This window comes from Nicotiana tomentosiformis, chromosome 2 (assembly GCF_000390325.3).
Source record: "Nicotiana tomentosiformis chromosome 2, ASM39032v3, whole genome shotgun sequence".
NCBI lineage: Eukaryota > Viridiplantae > Streptophyta > Magnoliopsida > Solanales > Solanaceae > Nicotiana > Nicotiana tomentosiformis.
In genome coordinates, this window is record NC_090813.1 from 36598672 (window position 1) to 36620248 (window position 21577).

A 21577-nucleotide genomic window follows, 5' to 3' on the forward strand; every position below is an offset into this window, starting at 1 on the left:
AAACATTCTATTAACATCTTCAAGAAATAAACCTTCCCTTCTTTTTTTCTTTTTCAATGTGCGGCATGATTTTAGGAAAAAGATAGCATGAACGAACTGGTTCGATTTTTGCGTCGGAACTACTTCCAGGGAAAAGGAAGGGTTTCCATAAATATTACAATTATTTTTCCACAACCGATAATGGTGATAGTATACTCGCCCAGCAATGTTTCCAGAAATTTAAAAATTCTGGATAAAATCTTGAATTTCATCTTGATTTGAACCCTATTTCTTGCAGCGCGATGATATAAGATATCCGTACCTTAAAAGCAGAATATTATATTGGCGCACATATGTGTACGTAAAGCTGCAAGCATGAGAAACTTTGTTAAGTCAATCAGTGATCGTAACTAGATCCATTAGTATCCAAAGAGAAAATTTCACTGAATGCCACCTAAATCAGACACTAGGAAAAGTCATGAATAACTAACTAGTCTACTCCTCCCAGGTAGTTCTCATTGATCAGAATTGAGATGGGAGCAACTGTGCCGAACTTCTCCTTGGGATCCAGTAAGAATACCAATATTTGACAATTTAGCCATGGCATGTGCTAACTCAATCTTTTCATATTAATAATCCATCACCACCGCTGCTGTCTTTTCATTAGCCATCAACTGTTGATCAGCAAACAGCAGCCCTGTTTTAGTAGTGATTATCAAATGAAGTTCCAACCGAGGAAAGCGCTGACAGTCCCTGGGAGTATGACATAGCAGACTCACTCAGACCCCTAGCTATATGTTCGTTCAACATATTGTTGATGGTGCTATTATCGTCTGGACACTTCCGCATCAACTCTTCAAGGAAGTCAGAAGGAATTGTTGGATCAGGTAAACCTGTCCCCATAAAATTACTGAGCCTTGGCCGAATAAATTCACAACCAATCTTCCCGATGTTATGTCCTCCTTCAGATGATGAAGAAAATAAAAAGAAGAGAAATTTCAAAAGAAGTACATGTGTTAAAAAGAGGATGCAGACTCCAGCATATGAAAATTATAGTAGTAGGATTAGAAGATATTCCAAGTAATGCCACTGTTTCCCTCTCATCAAATCCTCTGAGCGAAAACAGCTTAAGAGTTTCAGTGATATTCCCATCTGGTCGTGAAATTTCAGGCATTGCCTCATCAAAGAATGACTCCTTACTGTCCCTTCTGCCCGTAAGCACAGGATAATATAGACCACCAGCCTAAAATGAAAGCTTAAAGATATGTAGTAATACTTGATGATAAAGTGTCAATTTGTTCCCAAAACTAGAAGATATCATAATGCACTGTTTATAAATATTGTACTACCTCCGTTCAAGTTTATGTGAACCTATTTCATTATTGGTCTGTTCCAAAAAGAATGACCCCCTTCTAAATTTTGAAACAATTTTGCTTAAACTTACATTTCTACCCTTAATGAGAAGCTTTTATAACCACAAAAATACTGTAGGCTCCTTTTTGAATTGTTTAGGACCACAAATTCCAAAAGTCTTCATTTTTTCTTAAACTTCGTGCCCAATCAAACAGGTTCACATAAATTGGAATTGAGGGAGTACCATATTTTCAGAAGTGTGCCCTGTTAACTATATGATACCTCTAAGAGGTGTAAAGTATAAATGAACAGAGAGTTTATGATGAAGTTGTTATCTTTCATTGATAGGAGCTGTAAATATATAGAGTTTACAAGAGATTAAACTTGAAAAGATAAGTACAAGGAAGATACGGATATACATGGATACATATCATGATTAGTTTGAATGTAACTAAAATCTAGGAAATGGTCGGATCATGTTAATATGTAATCCTTTATCATTATCCTTTATCATGCCCCCGCAAGATTGGCGGGATTGAGAGGAGGCCAATCTTGGTAACTTGTTGAAGGAATTGCTGCTTTGGAAGCGGTTTGGTTAGCGGATCTGCAAGTTGTTCACCTGCTGGTATATGTTTCACACAAATTTCTCTCTTGGCAACTTGATCGCGAACAAAGTGAAAGTCGATTGCTACATGTTTCATTCTACTATGGAAGACAGGATTTTTGCAGAGGTATGTAGCACCAATATTATCACAATATATGACAGGAGCTTTGAGCCGGGGTAAGGAAAGCACACGAAGCAGATGAGATAGCCAATTTATCTCTGCCACTGTTGTTGCCACTGCCTTATATTCTGCTTCAGTGGATGAGCGAGCAACTGTACGTTGTTTCTTTGAGGACCAGCTAATTGGAGTGGACCCAAGAAATACTATGTAAGCTGATGTGGACATACGGTCATCATGGTTCCCTGCCCAGTCAGCATCTGAAAATGCTGTGAGTGAAAGAGAGGTGGACTGTTTAATATGCAGACCATATGTGATTGTATTCTTGAGGTACCTGGGAAGTCTTTTGACTGCTTGCCAATGTTTAGTAGTCGGACAATGCATGAATTGAGCTAACTTATTAACTGCAAAGCAAATGTCTGGACGAGTGAAAGAGAGGTATTGCAAGGCACCTATGGCACGTCGATATTCGGTTGCATCTGTTGGAGCTGAACCATCATTGGCCGTCAAGACTTCAGAGGAAGACATTGGAGTGGATACACCTTTAGCATTTAGCATATGGTGACGTTCTAACACATCTGAGATATACTTATGTTGTGTGAGAAGTAATCCGCCATTGCCGGGAGTGATTCGACACCAAGAAAGTAATGAAGATGCCCCAAATCTTTCAAAGAAAATCGATTGGCCAGTGTTGTGACGAGCGAGCGAACAGCGAATACCGAGATGCTTGTAAGAATAATATCGTCTACATAGACTAGAAGAAACAAGTGATTGTCTGACCGAGCATTAGTGAAACCATACGAGATAAGAAAGGAACGAAGCTCCATGTACCAAGCACGTGGAGCCTGTCATAGACCATAAATTATCTTCTTCAAAAGATACACATGATTGGGAAATCGAGTGTCCTCGAAGACTTGGGGTTGCTTCATAAAAACAGTGTCATGCAAAGAGCCTTGTAAGAAGGCATTATTGACATCTAACTGGTGGATGGTCCAACCCAGGGTTACGGCAACAGTGATGATAAATCGGATTGTGATGTGTTTTGCAACAGGGCTAAAGGTGGAGTCGAAGTCAAGGCCAGGTCTTTGGCTATACCCTTTCGCTACAAGACGTGCTTTGTAGCGTTCTACCGTGCCGTCCGTATTGTGCTTGATTTTGAAGATCCATTTGCAACCTACAACATTTTGGTGAGGAGATGGGGGTACTCCAGGTTTGGCTACGTAGAAGAGCATAAAATTCTACTTGCATTGCAGCACGCCATTCAGGATATTTAGATGCTTGACGATAAGTGCTAGGTGCTAAAGGGAGTGCCGACAACCCTGTGGTGGCTAGGTAATCAAAGACTTCTTTGGGCTTGAAAATGTTGTTCATAGAGCGTGTCACTGGTCTATTTTGGGAGGCTGTAGGCTGAGGTGACGTGTAATTTGGAAGTATATTTGATTGTACAGTAGAAGAGTTGGTGGAATCGGGGTATGGTGTTGGTGAGGCAGACTTGTTAGTGTTACTGGATGGGGGATCAGGGTTGTTTTCCACATGTGCAGGAGGGATTAAGGAAGGGGAGAGATGTGAAGAACTTACCTGTGAAGTTGGGGCAGCATGCTCTTCTTCGTTCAAGGCAGGATCTTGGGGAAGTCTATGCGCCGTTAGAATTGGCAGATCTTCATGTAGGTTGGATATGGATTTGGAGGTTGTGTCTTCAGTAATTGATGGTGTTGCAAAAATGGGAGAAAGCCATGGTGCTAAATCTTTTGGCATGACACAAGGCAGATTTGTTTGGTAATCTTTGAAAGGAAATACTGATCCAACAAAGATAACATGTCTAGATGAATAAAAATTTTGATGTTGAGGGTCATAGCAGATGTAGCTGCTGGAAGCTTTGGCATACCCCATGAAGACACATGGTCTTGATTTACTGTCCAGCTTATGATTAGTATATGGCTTAAGCCATGGGTAACATAGACAACCTAAGACACGTAACTTAGAATAATTAGGTGAGGTATGAAATATTGCTTCGTAAGGTGATTTATTATTTTGATTGGGGGAAGGTAAACGATTAATTAAGTATACTGCTGCTTGACATGCGAGAGACCAGAAAGAGAGTGGAATTGAAGCATGGTGCATTAGCGTGAGAGTCGTCTCTATTATGTGACGATGCTTTCTTTCGGCTGTGCCTACGTGTTGGGGAGTATAAGGTGGACTCGTAAGGTGTTGAATACCATGTCTATTAAGCAAGGAGCACATACCAACGTATTCACCACCCCCGTCGCTATAAACAGACCTAATGGAAGTATTAAAATATCGTTCAACCTGATTTTTGAAGTTATCAGAAATATTGGTGACATCAAATTTTTGTCCAGAAGTAAAGAGCCAAGAGTACTTGTGAAATGATCAACAAAGACTATGTAATAGTGAGTTTTATCTAAAGAAATGACCGGTGAAGGTCCCCACACATCAGAATAAAGAATATCAAGAGGACGGACACTTTGCAAGGTGTTGATGCCAAAAGATAGTCTATGGCTTTTATTAGATAAACAAGAATCACAGAAGGTAAAAGACATAGATGTAGAGACTGGAAGATTCAATGATGAAACAATCAACTTGGTTATTCGAGGTTGCGGGTGTCCAAAGCGAGCATGCCATAAGTGTAGTGAAGGACGACAGGTGGAGGTTGCGAACTGGGTGGTCGCTAGTGATATCCTAGTGGTTGATTGGGTTGATGGCCATTCATATAGATCCCCATTATTCCGGTCTTGAAAAAGTGATGCCCCCGTTCTCAGATCCTTCACAAGAAAATAATATGGGAAAAATTCAATAGATGTATTATTTTGTCTGCAAAACTTAGCTACTGAAATAAGATTTTTTCGAATATTTGGAGCACACAACACGTTATTAAGCACAAAAGGACTGGAATGGGAAGAGGTCTTTGGGAGAGAGGTATCACCTATGTGAGAAATAAGAATACGGTTACCGTCACCAATGATAATCTCATCCGATCCAGAGAAGTCTGATACTGACGGAAGATTTTGTGGATCATTTGTCATGTGGTGCGAAGCTCCTGAGTCAATTACCCACCGACTATTTGGGGTGTTAGTGCGAGCAGCAAAATTCGCTTGTATTTCAGCAGTAGAGTGAGATCTTGATCGGCAAACTTTGGCTATATGTCCAAATTTATCACAGAGTTGACATTGAATGCGATAATTATTAGACTGCCTTGATGGATTTCTATTTTGTTGTCTGTACTGATTATTGATGTTGGGTTGTTCATTCATGGGAAACGATTTGCAATTGGTGTTGTAGTTATTACGCGATCTGCTTCCCAAGTTTGTGGAGTTCCTCTGATTGAGTTGAGCAGTGATGATTAGTTGTTCCTTCTTGGCATCTTCATGTTTGAGGAAGACTTCATGTCCAAGTAGCTTGTCGTAGAGTTCCTCAAAGCTTATTGGTGTGTCACGGGCACGGATGGCTGCAGAGATCTCTTTGTACTCAGGTCCCAAACCACTAAGAACTTTAATTGTTAATTCTTCACTGCTAAGAGGGGAGCCTGAGGCAGCTAGTTCATCTGCAAGAGTCTTGACATAACAATAACAACAACCCAGTATAATCCCACAGTGGGGTCTGGGGAGGGTAGTGTATACGCAGACCTTACCCCTACCCTGGGGTAGAGAGGCTGTTTCCGATAGACTCTTGGCTCCCTCCCTCCAAGAACTCCCTACCTTGCTCTTGGGGTGACTCGAACTCACAATCTCTTGGTTGAAAGTGGAGGGTGCTCACCACTAGAGCAACTCACTCTTGTCATCTGCAAGAGTCTTGATCTCTCCCATAAATTCAGCAACGGACCTGGAGCTTCGCTTAAGAGTGGATAGTTGTTCACGAAGTCCAAAAATACGGGCTTGTGATTTGTTTGCATATGCAGTATGTAGACTTTGCCAAGCAGTTGCAGCTGTTGGGGCATTAGCAATAACTGGTGCAATCGTGCTATCTACCGAGGCCATGATTGCATTTCGGAGAAGACTATCATGTCTTGTCCAGATTTTGTAAGTCGGGTTGAGCGTTTGTTGAGTATTTGAGCCATTTTGTTGAGTTGAGAAACTGTGGAGGAAACGGTTCAGTGCCGTCGAGATAGCCCATAAGATCATAGCCAAAGATAAGGGTAGATATTTGTGCTTTCCAAGTAGAAAAATTATGGCTCCCAGTGAGTTTCAAGGGTAGTTGCGAAGCTGCATTGATTGAGATCAGTTGGGGCTGTTGTGGGATACCAGATGCAGCAGTCACAATTGTTGTTGTGTTGGCTGTGGAACCCATGGTTTGTGTGGTAAATATTGGTAATTGGTTTGAGGAGAAAGTGAAGTTGCAATGTTGGTTAGCCTTTTTACCAGAATCGAGAGGCTCTTTAGAGCATTTGCTGGCCTGATACCATATAAATGAACAGAGAGTTTATGATGAAGTTGTTATCTTTCATTAATAGGAGCTGTAAATATATAGAGTTTACAAGAGATTAAACTTGAAAAGATAAGTACAAGGAAGATACGGCAACATGGATACATATCATGATCGGTTTGAATGTAACTAAAATCTAGGAAATGGTTGGATCATGTTAATCTGTAATCCTTTATCATAAAGCATTTTGTTATGTCCTAGATATCTGAATATGCACTACAAGATCATTTAACTAAACTATTTCAAAGATATAATAGTTTAAAGATACAAACTTGATGTTGAAATGCCAATTTGGTTGGCACAGCTAAAAGATACCATAATGCACTGGTTATGAATATTCCCATATTTCCAGAACTGTGCCCTGTTAACATATACTATATGATACCACTAGAAGGTGTAAAATGTTTTTTTATGTACTAAATATCTGAATATGACACTACAAGATTGTTTAAAAACTATTTTAAGAAAGATGGCACACATACCACTAGAAGGTGTAAAATGTTTCGCTATGTATTGAATATCTGAATATGCATTACAAGATCGTTTAACTTGTTCAAGAAAGATGGCACGCATGCTAGTGCATGAGTTACATCCATTTCACTTGCCAGAGTCGACTCTCCAGTTGCACCTTGAACTGGATCACGAAACAGATCCATGTAAAATAGAAAGTAAGTACTATTAAGAGTAAGAATGAGGAAATCAGTAAAGAAAAGCTGCTGGACTATAAGAAACAAAGGATATGGGGCAAATTCATACCAGAGCGATGCCATCTCTCGTTGCAAGGACAAGGATATCAGAACAAGAGACAATCCCAGGGCATTTCTCCTCAATCTCATCCTTTATCATGTCAATGATATCGAAGCCTTTCAATGTCCTGTTCGGGATGGCCTCACGTTCAACATGAGTCCCATTCTCATTACTGTCAGCTAGAAGAACAGATGCATCACAACCCTGAAAAATCAGTAAAACACAAAACTCATTGTCTGGAAACTCTACCTTATGAAAAAAAAACAAAAACAATAAAGTCATTGTCTGGATCTGTTTTCACAATCTGCTCCGAGATCCTTCTTTTGCTTAATATCATTTCTTGACTCCCTTAGGACTCTAAAAGCTCACCTCTACCTTTTCAGAAGTAATGCCATCTCATCCTCTTTTTATTACCCATAGGAAAAGTGGGAAAAGGAGTGTCGGTACTGGGTACACACATAAAGGAATATAACTACAGGTAAATATACATTAGAAAAAAAAAATGAATAAGTGAATCTGCTGAAACTAGTGAGAAGAACAGTACATGTTTTTATCTTTATGTACGCATTCCAAACTGAGAAAGCAATATACCAAATTGGATCAGTTAAAACCTACATCTTGAATCAGAGGACGAACACAATGCACAAAGACACATTACAACATATGAAGAATCACAGTGCACAATGCACAAATCAAGATCACACGGCTAATTATAAAGAAAGAAGCATACACAAGTGAATCAAAGAAAAAAAATAAGAAAAAATACAAATGCACAAAATCGTGCGCGCATTAGGAACCAATGCCAAATATGGAAAAATACAAAATCCACAAAAGTATTGTAAATACACATATTCATGGACAAAACCAGTATAGATAAATCAACATAGAGAAACTAATTTGAAATAAGTAAAAACACACTTCTGAAAATAGGGAGGATGAAGAAGTTAAGGACCTTTATGCAAAAGACTGAGAAGGCACAAAAAGTTCACACAATGCAACACAACAAACATCACAAGGCTAACTATAAAAGAAATGTCTACAAACGTATAAGAGAAATACATAAAATGAAGTCACATCCGATACATGCATGGGGTGTAACAGTCTAACAGAGGAATAATAGTGACAAACGGCTGGAAGTACGTATTTGTGTTCAGATCGCGGACACATGCATTTGAGATTGTACAGCCAAAAAAGGTAAGAACTGCATCAAATAACAGAAGGAAAGACACAAAACAGATCATTTATCGTCATTTTCTTGAAAATAAGAATTAGACTTGCTTCCAAAAAAATTAAAGTGCAACAGTAGAGTTGACAGTGTAAGACGTTAGTCTCCAATAATACGATTGCAAGCCTCTTCAATCCCCTTTCTCTGCTTCATTGCAAGCCTCTTCAATCCCCTTTCTCTGCTTCATTATAAAAGGTTCTAAGTCGTTTTCTTGATTTAATCATGCTTAAATTTTCAAAAAGAAAGATTATACCTAGGCGTGCGGACAATAGATTCATGAACAGACAAATATGCTTCTAGAGTGATGAGAAAAATTAAATGAATAATACTATATTCCAGGAAACTCAGAAAAACCCCAATAAATGATGTACATATCAAGAGTCAGCAAACTGTATACGTACAAGAAAATAGAAATAAAGAGTACGAATAGAAGAACACCATTGCACATACAAGAGCACCTAAAATTTGGGAAAGACACAACAAAAAATATGAAAGTCAATATATTTAATCAAGGATTCAGAAAATGGAGAGTAAACATACCCGAATGAAACAATCATGGAAAAGAAGGCGTAAGAGTTGAGCTGGGGCGTTGTGTTGCAGCTGGACAATTCTCTGCATCGTTGACCACACAATCTTCTAAATATCCTCGCATTTCTCATCATAATAACCATATCCGAGGGGCATACTGTCATGACTCAATTTCATCTATAGGTCGTGATGGCGCCTAACACTAAAGCTAGTCAACCCAACTAGTAATTTAAACTCATATTCAATTCTTTGAGTACTTAAACTCTTCTTTCTTGCAAGAACTAAAACAATAGGCCCATTTCCATTTTCTTGGCTTCGGTTTCCATTTTGACACCTTAACTAAGCTCATTACCTAACTTCAACCTAAATCAATGTATACCTATTAAACACAAAAACTGACATGGCAAGAGAATTGTATTTCACCCCCTCTTACGCGCGTGAATTTAATGGGTTTGAGATCATGTTTTTTTTTTTGTTTAAATCAAAATTGACTTTTTTTTCTAAAGGCCACCCATAACCACCTGATCCGCGACGAGTAACGAAAGCAGAAAAAGAACGACAATAAATTTTATTGCTGGAATTAATGGAGATCGCCGGAAAAGTCAGAACTCCGGCCAGGTCCAAAGAGGCGACAAGCAACAGTAATATGTTATCAAAGTTTTAACATTTACACACCAAGCACGAAACCAGTAATAGACAGAACACGAACGAATCTCCGATACCACAATGATGGAAGACCAGAAATGGTGATAAATGTCGCCGATTTTAATGGTAGCCCCCGAAATATTAAATGTCTGGTTACTTCTTTCAGTTCTGCTCTTTTATCAGTTAAAACAACAACGAAACAAAATAATAGAGATGAAGGAGGAAAGGAAATGAGCAATGGCCGGTGGTTGCTAGAATCGCCGGATTCTTTTTTGTTTCTTCCTTTTTTTTCTCAACTTGGATTTTTTCTTCTCCAGTTAGCTAAAAGAAGGGATTTTCAACCCAAAAAAGAAAGAAAAAAAATTGACATAAATTTCTCCCTTTCCCAGATATGAAAATCCAAAAACGGTACCTGTGTTTTTTCCTTTTGGCAGATGAAAACGGTAGTCTTCTGGTGGTTGAAGAGCCAAGGAGATTGGGGAAGACGAAGGTGGGTTTCTATAGAAGGGGCTGGTGGGATTCCATGGAATGAAAAAAGAAAGGGGGTGGTTGGGAAGAAGGTGACGGTGGGAGGGGGGTGTTTAAAATAAATCTTTTTTGTTTTCAAAACTTCTTTTTGACTATTTTCCAAATGCCACATGTCTCCCTCTTATTTGTCATTTTGCTAAGTCATTCATGTGTGAATTACACGCACCTTATTGTTTTTACTGGTTATGAGTAAAGTGTTCAATAGATCACTTTATATAATATTAAAATGTTCAATAGGAAAAACGCTAAGTTAAAGTATCAAAATAGAAACTGGAGCCAAGTTTAAGGGGCTGTACACCTATTTGGCCAAAATAATATGAAAAGACCTAGTAAATTAAAATAATCAAAAAATATAATATTAAAGTGTTCAATAGGAAAAACGCTAAGTTAAAGTATCAAAATGGAAACTGGAGCCAAGTTTAAGGAGTCGTACACTAAACAATATGAAAAGACCTAGTAAATTATAATAATCAAAAAAAAAAAATTAATCAAGCGCAGGTGTGATTGAAGCCACTTCCCCTTCCGCTTCTGCGATTAAAGCTCGCATCTGCGAGGGGTCGCACCTGCGGCTGTACAAGCGCAGGTGCCAACGTACCAGAAGCAGAAAGCTTCAGCATTTTTCTCCTAAGTCCGAAGTTGGTCCGAGCCTCGTCCGGTTAACACTCGGGGCCCCCGGAGCCCCGCCCGAATATACCAACAAATTTGAAATCATAAAACGGACTCGATCGAACTCTCGAAACGTGTAAAACAATATCAAATCTAAGAATCATACCCCAAACCAAATTGATTCAACTTAGAAATTTCAAATTCTTCAAACTTACTCTGAATGCACCGAAATATACTTATACTACTCGGAATGACACCAAATTTTACGTGCAAGTCTTAAATCACTATACGGAACTATTCCCAAACTCGAAATTTCAAACGGACCTTGATTACTCCAAAACCTATTCCAAACCAAATTTAAAGAACTTTAAACCTTCAAATAGTTAATTTTTACTATTAAGTGCTAAAACGCTCCCAGGTTATCCAAAATCCGATTCGATCATCCGTCCAAGTCTGAAATCATCAAACGAACCTATTGGAACCGTCAAATTCTGATTCCGGAGTCATTTTCTCAAAATGTTCACCGAAGTCAAACTTGGCCTTTTAAAGCCAAACTAAGGAACCAATTGTTCCGATTTCAACCTGATCATTTCCATATTCCGAATCAACCATCCCGGCAAGTCATAAAATCAAAATGTTCGTCCACATCTTAAACAAACGTTCATCCTCGAATAAGTTTAGAATTGTACCTGGAGTGCCAATTAAGTGTGGATATCTGCTCCGCATATTTTTCTCGGCCTCCCAAGTCGCTTCCTCGACTGGTTGGCCCCTCCACTGGATTTTTACTGCAGAAATCCTCTTGGACCTCGACTGGCGAACCTGTTTATCAACAATGGCAACTGGTTCTTCTTCATAGCACAAACTATTATCTAGTTGAACTATGTTGAAGTCTAGCATATGTGATAGGTCGGCATGATACTTCCGGAGCATAGATACATGGAAAACCAGATGAACTCCCGATAGTCTGGGAGGCAATACAAGCTCATAAGCAACCTCCCCAACTCGTCTCAACACCTCAAATGGGCCTATAAACCTTGGGCTCAATTTTCCCTTTTTCCCAAATCTCATGATTCCCTTCATCGGCGAAACTTTCAAGAGAACTTTTTCACCTATCATAAATGATAAATCACGCACTTTCTGATCTGTGTAACTCTTATGTCTGGACTGCGCTGTACGAAGTCACTCCTGAATCAACTTTACCTTTTCCAAGGTATCCTTCACCAAATCAGTACCATATAACTTAGCCTCACCGATCTCAAACCATCCGATGGGCGAACGACATCGCCGGCCACATAAAGCCTCAAATGGAGCCATCTCGATGCTAGATTGGTAACTGTTATTATAAGCAAACTCGGTCAAAGGCAAGAAACGATCTCACTGACCTCGAAAGTCAATCACACATGCCCTGAGCATATCCTCCAAAATCTGAATTGTCCACTCTGACTGCCCGTCGATCTGCGGATGAAAGGCTGTGCTGAGCTCTACACGGGTCCCCAATTCACTCTGTACTGCTCTCCAGAAATGTGAAGTAAACTGAGGGCCTCTATTTGATATGATAGAAATTGGCACACCATGCAACCGAACTATCTCCTGAATATAAATCTGGTCCAACCTCTCTAAAGTATATGTAGTCACAACAGGAATAAAGTGTGCCGATTTGGTCAACTTGTCAATAATCACCCAAACTGCATCAAACTTCCACAAGGTCCGCGGCAACCCGACTACAAAGTCCATAGTAATGCGTTCCCATTTCCACTCTGGTATAGTCATCTGCTGAAGTAGGCCACCTGGCCTATGGTGCTCATATTTAACTTGCTGGCAATTTAGACACCTAGCTACATACTCAGCTATGTCCTTTTTCATTCATCGCCACCAATAATGCTGCCTCGGGTCACGATACATCTTCGTAGCACCTGGATGAATAGAATACCGAAAACTATGTGCCTCCTCCAGGATTTTTTTCCTCAGTCCATCCACATTAGGAACATATAGACGATTTTGGAGTCGCAGAACACCATCCGCTCCAATAGTAACTTCCTTGGCACCACCCCGTAGTACCGTTTCTCGAAGAACCACTAAGTGTGGATCATCATACTGGCAAGCCTTGATCTACTCAACTAGTGAAGACTGAGCTACAACACATGCAAGAACTTGGCTGGGCTCTGAAATATCTAGCCGTACAAGTCTGTTGGCCAAGAACTGAATATTCAAAGCTAATGGCCTCTCCTCTGCTGAAATGAAAGCCAAACTACCTATACTCTCCGCTTTTCTACTCAAGGTGTCTGCAACTATATTTGCTTTGCCCGGATGATATAGGATAATAATATCATAATCTTTTAGTAACTCCAGCCATCTGCGCTGCCTTAAATTTAGGTCCCTCTGCTTGAACAAATGCTGCAAACTGCGATGATCAGTGTAAACTTCACAAGACACCCTATAAAGATAATGCCTCCAAATCTTAAGAGCGTGAACAATCGCAGCTAACTCCAAATCATGTACCGGATAATTCTTCTCGTGGGACTTCAGCCGATGTGAAGCATATGCAATAACTCGCCCTTCCTGCATTAATACACAACCTAAGCCAACGCGTAAAGCGTCACAATACACTGTATACATCCCCGAACCGGAAGGCAACACTAATACTGGTGTTGTAGTCAATGTTGTCTTGAGCTTCTGAAAGTTCACCTCACAATCATCGGACCATCGGAACGGAGCACCTTTCTAGGTTAATTTGGTCAAAGGTGCGCAATAGATGAAAAACCTTCCATGAACCGACAATAATAACCTGTTAAACCCAGAAAACTCTTGATCTCAGTTGCCGAAGTGGGACGATGCCAATTCTGAACTGCCTCAATCTTTTTTGGATCAAACTTAATACCCTCGCCCGATACAATATGCCACAAAAATGCTACAGACTCTAGCCAAAACTCACATTTAGAGAATTTAGCATATAGCTTTTGTTCCCGCAGCGTCTGAAGCACCACTCACATGCTGCTCGTGCTCCTCCTTACTGCGCGAGCAGATCAAGATGTCATCAATGAAGACAATGACAAACGAATTAATATATGGCCTGAATACCCTGTTCATCAAATCCATAACCGCTGCCGGGGTGTTAGTTAAACCGAAGGACATCACCAGAAATTCATAATGACCATATCTAGTCCTGAAAGTCATTTTCGGAACATCCAAATCCTGAATCTTCAACTGATGGTACCCTGACCTCAAGTTAATCTTAGATAACACCCTAGCACCCTTCAACTGGTCAAATAGATCATCAATACGCGGCAACAGTTACTTGTTCTTAATATTGACTTTGTTCAATTGTCGATAATCGATACACATTCGCATAGTACCATCCTTCTTCTTCACAAATAATACCGGTGCACCCTAAAGCGATACACTCGGTCTGACGAACCCTTTGGCTAGTAACTCCTCAAGCTGTTCTTTCAATTCTTTCAATTCTTTCGGAGACATGCGATATGGTGGGATAGATATAGGCTGGGTATCTGGAGCCAAATCAATACAAAAATCAATATCACGATCTGGTGGCATGCTTGGGAGATCTGAAGGAAATACATCGGAGAACTCCCGAACTACAGGCACTGAATCAATAGTCGTAGTCTCTGCAGTAGTATCCCGAACATAGGCTAGATAAGCTAAACAATCCTTCTCAACCATGTGTTGAGCCTTTATAAAAGAAATAACCCAATTAAATGCACTAACAGACGAACCCTTCCATTCCAACCTAGGAAATTCTGGAATAGCCAAGGTAACAGTTTTGGCATGGCAATCTAGGATGGCATGATATGGAGATAACCAGTCCATGCCCAGGATAATTTCAAAATTGATCATCTCAAGCAATAGGAGATCTGCTCTAGTTTCATAACCACAAAATATAATAATACAGGACCGGTAGATCCGATTCACAACAACAGAATCGCCCACAGGAGTGGACACATAAACGGGAGTACTCAAGGACGCACGGGAAACACCCAGTAAACGAGCAAATAGAGATGACACATAGGAATATGTAGATCCTAGATCAAATAATACGGAGGCATCTTTGCCGCAAACAAAAATAATACCTGTAATCACGGCATCTGAGGCCTCTGCATCTAGTCTGGCCTCTACCTGGCTGACCTCCACCTCTAGGACGACCCCTACCCACCTGTCCTCCACCTCTTGGTGGTCGGACGACTGGTGGAGCAACTGGTGTTGTAATCATAGGCTGCTGACCCTGCTGCACTGGTCTACCCTAAAGTCTGGGGCAGAATCTCCGTATGTGACTGCGACCCCCACACTCGTAACAACTCTTAGGTACAATGGGTTGCTGACTAAGAATCTAGCCCTGGTGACCTGAATACCCACTGGAAGGACCCTAAATAACTGGTGGGCGATAAGAACTCTCTGGTATAGCACTAAAATAAGGTCGCATTGGAGCACCCCGAGGAGGCGTTGGTGCTGGATATGGGGGCCTACTGGACTGCCCTCTCCCGAACTGACCTCTGCCCCTAGACGAAGCACCTCTGAACTCTCCAGAATACCTAAACTGCTTATCTCTCATAACCTGCTCTCAGCTACGCTGACGCACACCCTTAATCCTTCGGGATATCTCCATGACTAGCTCAAAAGAGGTACTCATCTCAACCTCTCGATCCATAATGGCCTGAATGCCAGTATGTAAATCCGCAACAAACCTTCGCACTTTCTCCGCCTCAGTAGGGAGTATCATAAGTGCATGGCGAGATAACTCAGAGAACCTTGCCTCATAATCGGTCACTGACATCTGACCCTGATGGAGCTGCTCAACTGAAATCGTAACTCTTCCCTCTGAGATGGTGGAATATACCTGTCCAGGAAGATACAGGTGAACCTGTCCCAAGTCATGGGAGGAGAATCTGCTGGTCTGCCAAGAATATAAGACTTCCACCATCTACGGGCTCTGCCCTCTAGCTGAAAAGTAGCAAAGTCAACCCCATGAGATTCCAATATCCTCATGTTGTACAGTCTATCCTTGCACCGATCAATGAAATTCAGGGGATCCTTATGTCGCTCACCCCCAAAAATAGGATGATGTAGTCCAGTCCATCTGTCCAACAATTTCTGCAGATCAGCGGCTGCAGCTGGCCTTGGCTCAGGAGTAGCTGCTGCCACTGGCTGGGCTCCACCCACGGGTAGTGCATCCTGGGTCTGATATACAGCAGCTACCTGCCCATGAGCCTGCGTGGTAAGGGTCTGTGCTCCCCCGCCCGCCTGAGATATAGCTAGGTCTGCCAGAAATAAACCGGCCTGAGTCATAGTGTCCATGAACCGCAGCATATGACCCATGACATCCTGGAATCCTGGTGCAGATGTGAAATCCACCGGAGCTGGATTTGCCACAGGCACCTCACCCTGTTCCTCAACAATGGGATTCTCTGCTGGACCCACTGGCGGCATAACTGGAACAGTCCTGGGACGTCCTCGCCCCCTACCACGGGCTGGAGCCCTCCCTCGGCCTCTGCCTCGACCTCTAGCAACTGGGGGAGTAGCTCCTCCCTGGTCCGGAGTCTCATTAGAGCGCGTTCTCAGCATCTGTGAGAGAGTATGATAAAGATATTTAGTACTACATTAATTGCACGATGGAAGATGAAGAAAGGTAGTTTCCTAACACCCTATAGCCTCTCGAAAATAAGTACAGACGTTTTCGTACCGATCCGCAAGGCTCTATTAGGCCTGCTCATAACTTGTGAGACCTACGTGAACCTCGTGCTCTGATACCGTGTTTTCACGACCCAATTTCACCTATAGGTCGTGATGGCGCCTAACACTACAGTTAGGCAAGCCAACTAGTAATCTAAACCCATATTCAATTCTTTGAAAATTAATCGAGTACTTAAACTCTTCTTTCTTGCAAGAACTAAAACAATATGAAAAGACCTGGTAAATTAAAATAACCAAGAAAAATAATTTACTCAAAACATTCTACTAGTGTGTGTGCCAAGACCTGGTGTCACAAATGTATGAGCATCTAGTAGATTATACAAAACTCCAAATATTGTCTGAAATAAAATAGACAGAATGTAAATACAAGAAGAGACATTGGTAGCTGCAGAACGGCTCAGAAAGGCAGCTCACCACTACGCCTCTGGATAACGTGGGTGTAAGATGATAGGTCCTCCACTAGTACCTGCCTCAGGTCCTGCACAAAAAGTGCAGCAAGTGTAGTATGAGTACGTAAACAACGTGTACCCACTAAGTATCAAGCCTAATCTCGAAGTGGTAGAGACGAGATGGTCGACTTTGACACTCACTAAGGGTCAACAATAATAAATAGAATTATTTAAATCAGCATGATTCACAAAGTTACCAATAATTTTATTCAATTAGCAGAAATAATAAAAATCCTTCAAATACAATAATTTCCAATCTATTAATTAAATTCACAAGCTGTAATTAAAATAGCAAGGTATTGTGTAATTATTATTATTAGGCACGATTTCTGTCGAAGTTATACGGCCCGTTCCAGAGTGTTGTGTACACTGCCGAGGGACGTGCGGCACGATCCATAGATGCCTTTATCCTGCCGAGGCGTTCGGCCCGCTCCACAAGAAAGGAGGACATTTTCTTATGTACCTCTGGAAGGAGAGTATATTTATTATAAGATCAATTCGAGAGGATGAACAATTTCTTTTAACAATTAATTAATTTAAACAGAAAATTAAACATATGAGATTTTCATCTTTTAATATTTTCCCCCAACAATTTACAATATATATATATATATATATATATATATATATATATATATATATATATATATATATATATATATATCAAATAATTCTAATTAAACAAAGAATAAAATTTACACAAGTAGTTTATGATTTGAGTCCTAGACTACCCAGACTTTAGCATAAATAGTAGCTACACATGGACTCTCATCACCTCGTGCGTACGTAGCCCCCAAAATTTAGCACAATTATTTAATTTAATCACCTATGGGGTAAATTTTCACAATGAGTACGAAAATCTTATAAAAATATTTAGGAATAAATAATTCAGCAAAATAATATATCAAAATCTTTAATACGTTGCTTCAATACCAAATTTAAAAATGTCAAATACTTCATATTAATAATATTTAATTTTAAAAAAATCAACTTCAAATAATGCACAGAATAAAAGAAATCAAGTTTCAACTAAACAGGTAAAACAATTAGCAGAAAAAGGTTGAGCAACTTTAAAACATTAAATCAATGATGAAGAATAAATGAGAATAAAATCGTTTAATTAATGCGCAACAGTGATCTACACAATTTAAAAACATAATCTTTCACATTTAGCCCGTGTACACACTCGTCACCTCGTATACACGACTTTCAACACATTACAATTTATCACTTCAATACCAATCCTAGGGAAAATTTCCCTCACACAAGGTTAGACAAGTCACTTACCTTGACTTGCTCCAATTTAACCAAGTAGTATGCCTTTTCCTCGATTTTCCGACTCCGATCGACTCGTATCTAGTCATAATTAATTCGATACAGTCAAATAAAATTATAGGAATCAATTTCATAAGAAAATATTATATTTTTCAATAAAATCCGAAATTAGTTCAAAAATCGCACGTGGGGCCCATGTCTTGGAATCCGGCGAAACTTATAAAATCCGACAACCCATTCAATTACGAGTCCAACCATACCAGTTTCACTCAAATCCGACTCCGAATCGACACAGAAATCTCAAAAATTTATTTTTATGAGATTTCTAAAAGTTTCCCAAATTTCCATTTCAATACACTAGTTAAATAGTGAAAACAATGATATATTCGTGTATATTGACCAAATCCGAGTTAGAATCACTTACCCCAATGTCTTTCCTTGAAACTCTATCAAAAATCGCCTCTGCTCAAGCTCCAGTTTGTTAAAAATGGCGAATGGGATGAATGCCCTCTTTTATAAATCTGCCCAGGTAGCCTTCGGAACTGGGCCTCGATCGTGGCTTCGATCATAGCCCTCGAGCCTAGGTCTTGATCGTGGCTTCGATCACAGGCTCGAGCCTGGGCCTTCGGTCATGGCATCGATCATGGCATCGAGCCTGGTCCTTCGATCATGGCCTCGATCCTGACATCAAGCCTGGGACTTTGATCATGGCCTCGATCATGGCATCGAGCCTGGGCCTTCGATCATGGCCTCGATCATGGCATTGATCCTGAGCCTTCGATCAATGGCCTTCGATCACTGGCCTTTGAGCTTGCCTTCGATCATGGCCCTCGAGCCTTGCCTTCGATCATGGCTCTCGAGCCTGCCTTCGATTATGGCTCTCGAGCCTTGCCTTCGATCCTCAGCTCGATTTCTAGGCTTGATTTCTAGGCTCGACTTTTGGCCTTCGATTTTTGGGCTCGACTTCTGGGCTCGATTACTGAGTAGAGGAAAATTTGCAGCAGCTGTTTAAGTCTCATTTTTGATCCGTTAATCATCTGAAACTCACACGAGGCCCTTGGGACCTCAACCAAATACACCAACAAGTCCTAAAATATCATACGAACTTATTTGAAACCTCAGATCACATCAAACAATGCTAAAATCACGAATCATGCTCCAATTCAAGCTTAATGAAACTTAGAATTTCCAACTTCTACATTCGATGTCGAAACCTATCAAATCAAGTCCGATTGACCTCAAATTTTGCACACAAGTCATAAATGATATAACGGAGCTATGAAAATTTTCGGAACTAGATTCCGACCCCGATATCAAAAAGTCAACTCCCCGGTCAAACTTCCAAACTTTAAATTCCTATTTTAGCCATTTCAAGCCTAATTTCACTACGGACTTCCAAATAAAATTTTGATTACGCTACTAAGTCTAAAATCACCATACGGAGCTGTTGGAATCATCAAAATTCTATTCCGGGGTCGTTTACACATAATTCGACATCCAGTCAATATTTGAACTTAAACTTTTAATGTTTCATCAAAATTCCATATCTCGGGCTAGGGACCTCAGAATTTGATTCTGGGCATACGCCCAAGTCCCAAATCACGATACGGACCTACCGAAACTATCAAAACATTGATCCGAGTCCGTTTGCTCAAAATGTTGACCAAAGTCAACTCGGTTGAGTTTTAAAGCTCTAATTCATATTTTAATCCATTTTTCACATAAAAACTTTCCGAAAAATTTTACGGACTGTGCACGCAAGTCGAGTAATGATAAATAGTAATTTTCAAGGTCTTAGAATATAGAATTAATTATTAACTTTAAAGATGATATTTTGGGTCATCACATGCACGGACAACTCACGTGTCATAATATCCTAACCTCACCGACAGGCCCTCGGCCTTACTCAATCCTCAACCTCTCTAGTCTCTCAGGCTCTCAGAAATCACAAAGATTAGCCCAAACAAAGATAACATAGTGTATCAACAAATATCCAGAAAAGACTGAGGTATAATATGCAAGAAAAATCATGACTGAGTACAAGACAACAATTAGCAAATAATTCAACAAGTACGCGACCTCGGTGGGTCCCAATAGTATTATCACATAGCCTCAGCATGATTTCTAATATGATTTATAGTCAAATTGTTTTAACATATAGAGAGCATATAGCTAACAACAAATTATTCAACTTTACAGTTTCACAGGACGGACCAAGTCACAATCCCCTCGATACACGCCCATACGCCCGTCACCTAGCATGTGCGTCACCACCAAAATATTCACATGACACAAAATTCTGTGGTTTCATACCCTCAAGACCAGATTTAAAACTGTTACTTACCTCAGAGTGTGAAATTCTTTACTCTGCTATGCCTTTGCCTCGCAAATCGGCCTCTGAAAGCCTCGAATCTAGTCACAAATAATTCGTTTCAATCAATAAAATTTATTAGAATTAATTCCCTATGAAAAATATAATTTTCCATAATAATCCGAATTTTAGCTCAAAAATTGCCCGTGGGGCCCACATCTCGGAACCCGACAAAAGTTATAAAATCCAAAAGCCCATTCAACCACGAGTCTACCCATACCAACTTTACCAAAATTCAACCTCAACTCAACCCTCAAATCTACATATCTTATTTCAAATTTCTAAGTTCCAATCTCCGATTTACACCTCAAAATCATGTAATCTAGTCGGATTATTCGATGATAATTCAATATTATGGAGTAGAAATGATCACAAGGGACTTACCTCAAGTTTTCCTTGAAAATCTATCAAAAGTCGCCTCTCCTCAAGCTCCAATTTGACAAAAATGGCGAATGGGACGAAGTTCCTATTTTATAATACTGCCCAGACAACCTCGGTTCTGCCTCGATCTTGGGTCTTGATCTTGGGCCTCGATTATGGTTGTCGACCCTGGCCTTCGATTATGTCTTCGACCCTGGCCTTCGATCATGTCTTCGACCCTGGTCTTCGATCGTGACCCTCGACCCTGTGCTCGATCGTGGCTTCGATCCTGATCCTCGACCCTGCCTTCGATCGTGGCCCTCGACCCTGGACTCGATCGTGGCTCGATTTTGGGCTCGAATCTAGCAGAAGAAATTTCCAGCATAAGGAAATTGCAGCAGCTGTTGTAGTTCAATTTTTGATCCGTTAACCATCCGAAACTCACCCGAGGCCCTCGGGACCTCAACCAAATATACCAACAAGTCTTGCCCCAGTTTGGCACTGAGAAAATTTTGCGAGTTATTGGGTAAAACTGCAGGTCAACTTATTTTATTTGAAAGATCCAAAAATGAAACTAAAGGCTCCGAAAAGGATGTTCTTATCTTAGGTATAAAATTGATATAACTTGGACTTAGGAGGTGCGTGTCCC

At 40.3% G+C, this 21577-nt stretch overlaps 1 protein-coding gene across 1 annotated transcript; it reads right to left on the minus strand.

Moving 5' to 3' along the window:
- Positions 1-608: 608 nt before the first annotated feature.
- On the minus strand, positions 609-10203 carry LOC104115114 (putative Peroxidase 48). Its single transcript, XM_070193133.1, has 5 exons — positions 9004-10203; positions 7248-7442; positions 991-1222; positions 759-872; positions 609-676 (listed from the first exon to the last, which is right to left on the minus strand). The coding sequence occupies exons 1-5, from the start codon at positions 9079-9081 to the stop codon at positions 609-611; spliced, it is 687 nt and encodes a 228-aa protein (XP_070049234.1). The 5' UTR covers positions 9082-10203.
- Between the last annotated feature and the right edge of the window lie 11374 nt (positions 10204-21577).

Excerpts from the sequence above, each read along its gene's own strand:
- LOC104115114 (XM_070193133.1), bottom strand. The coding sequence starts at position 9,081 with ATGCAGAGAATTGTCCAGCTGCAACACAACGCCCCAGCTCAACTCTTA. Across the intron at positions 1,223-7,247 it reads CGAGAGATGGCATCGCTCTG|GCTGGTGGTCTATATTATCC; the intron begins GTATGAATTTGC and ends CTTTCATTTTAG. Across the intron at positions 873-990 it reads GCATCCTCTTTTTAACACAT|GTTTACCTGATCCAACAATT; the intron begins GTACTTCTTTTG and ends TTATGGGGACAG.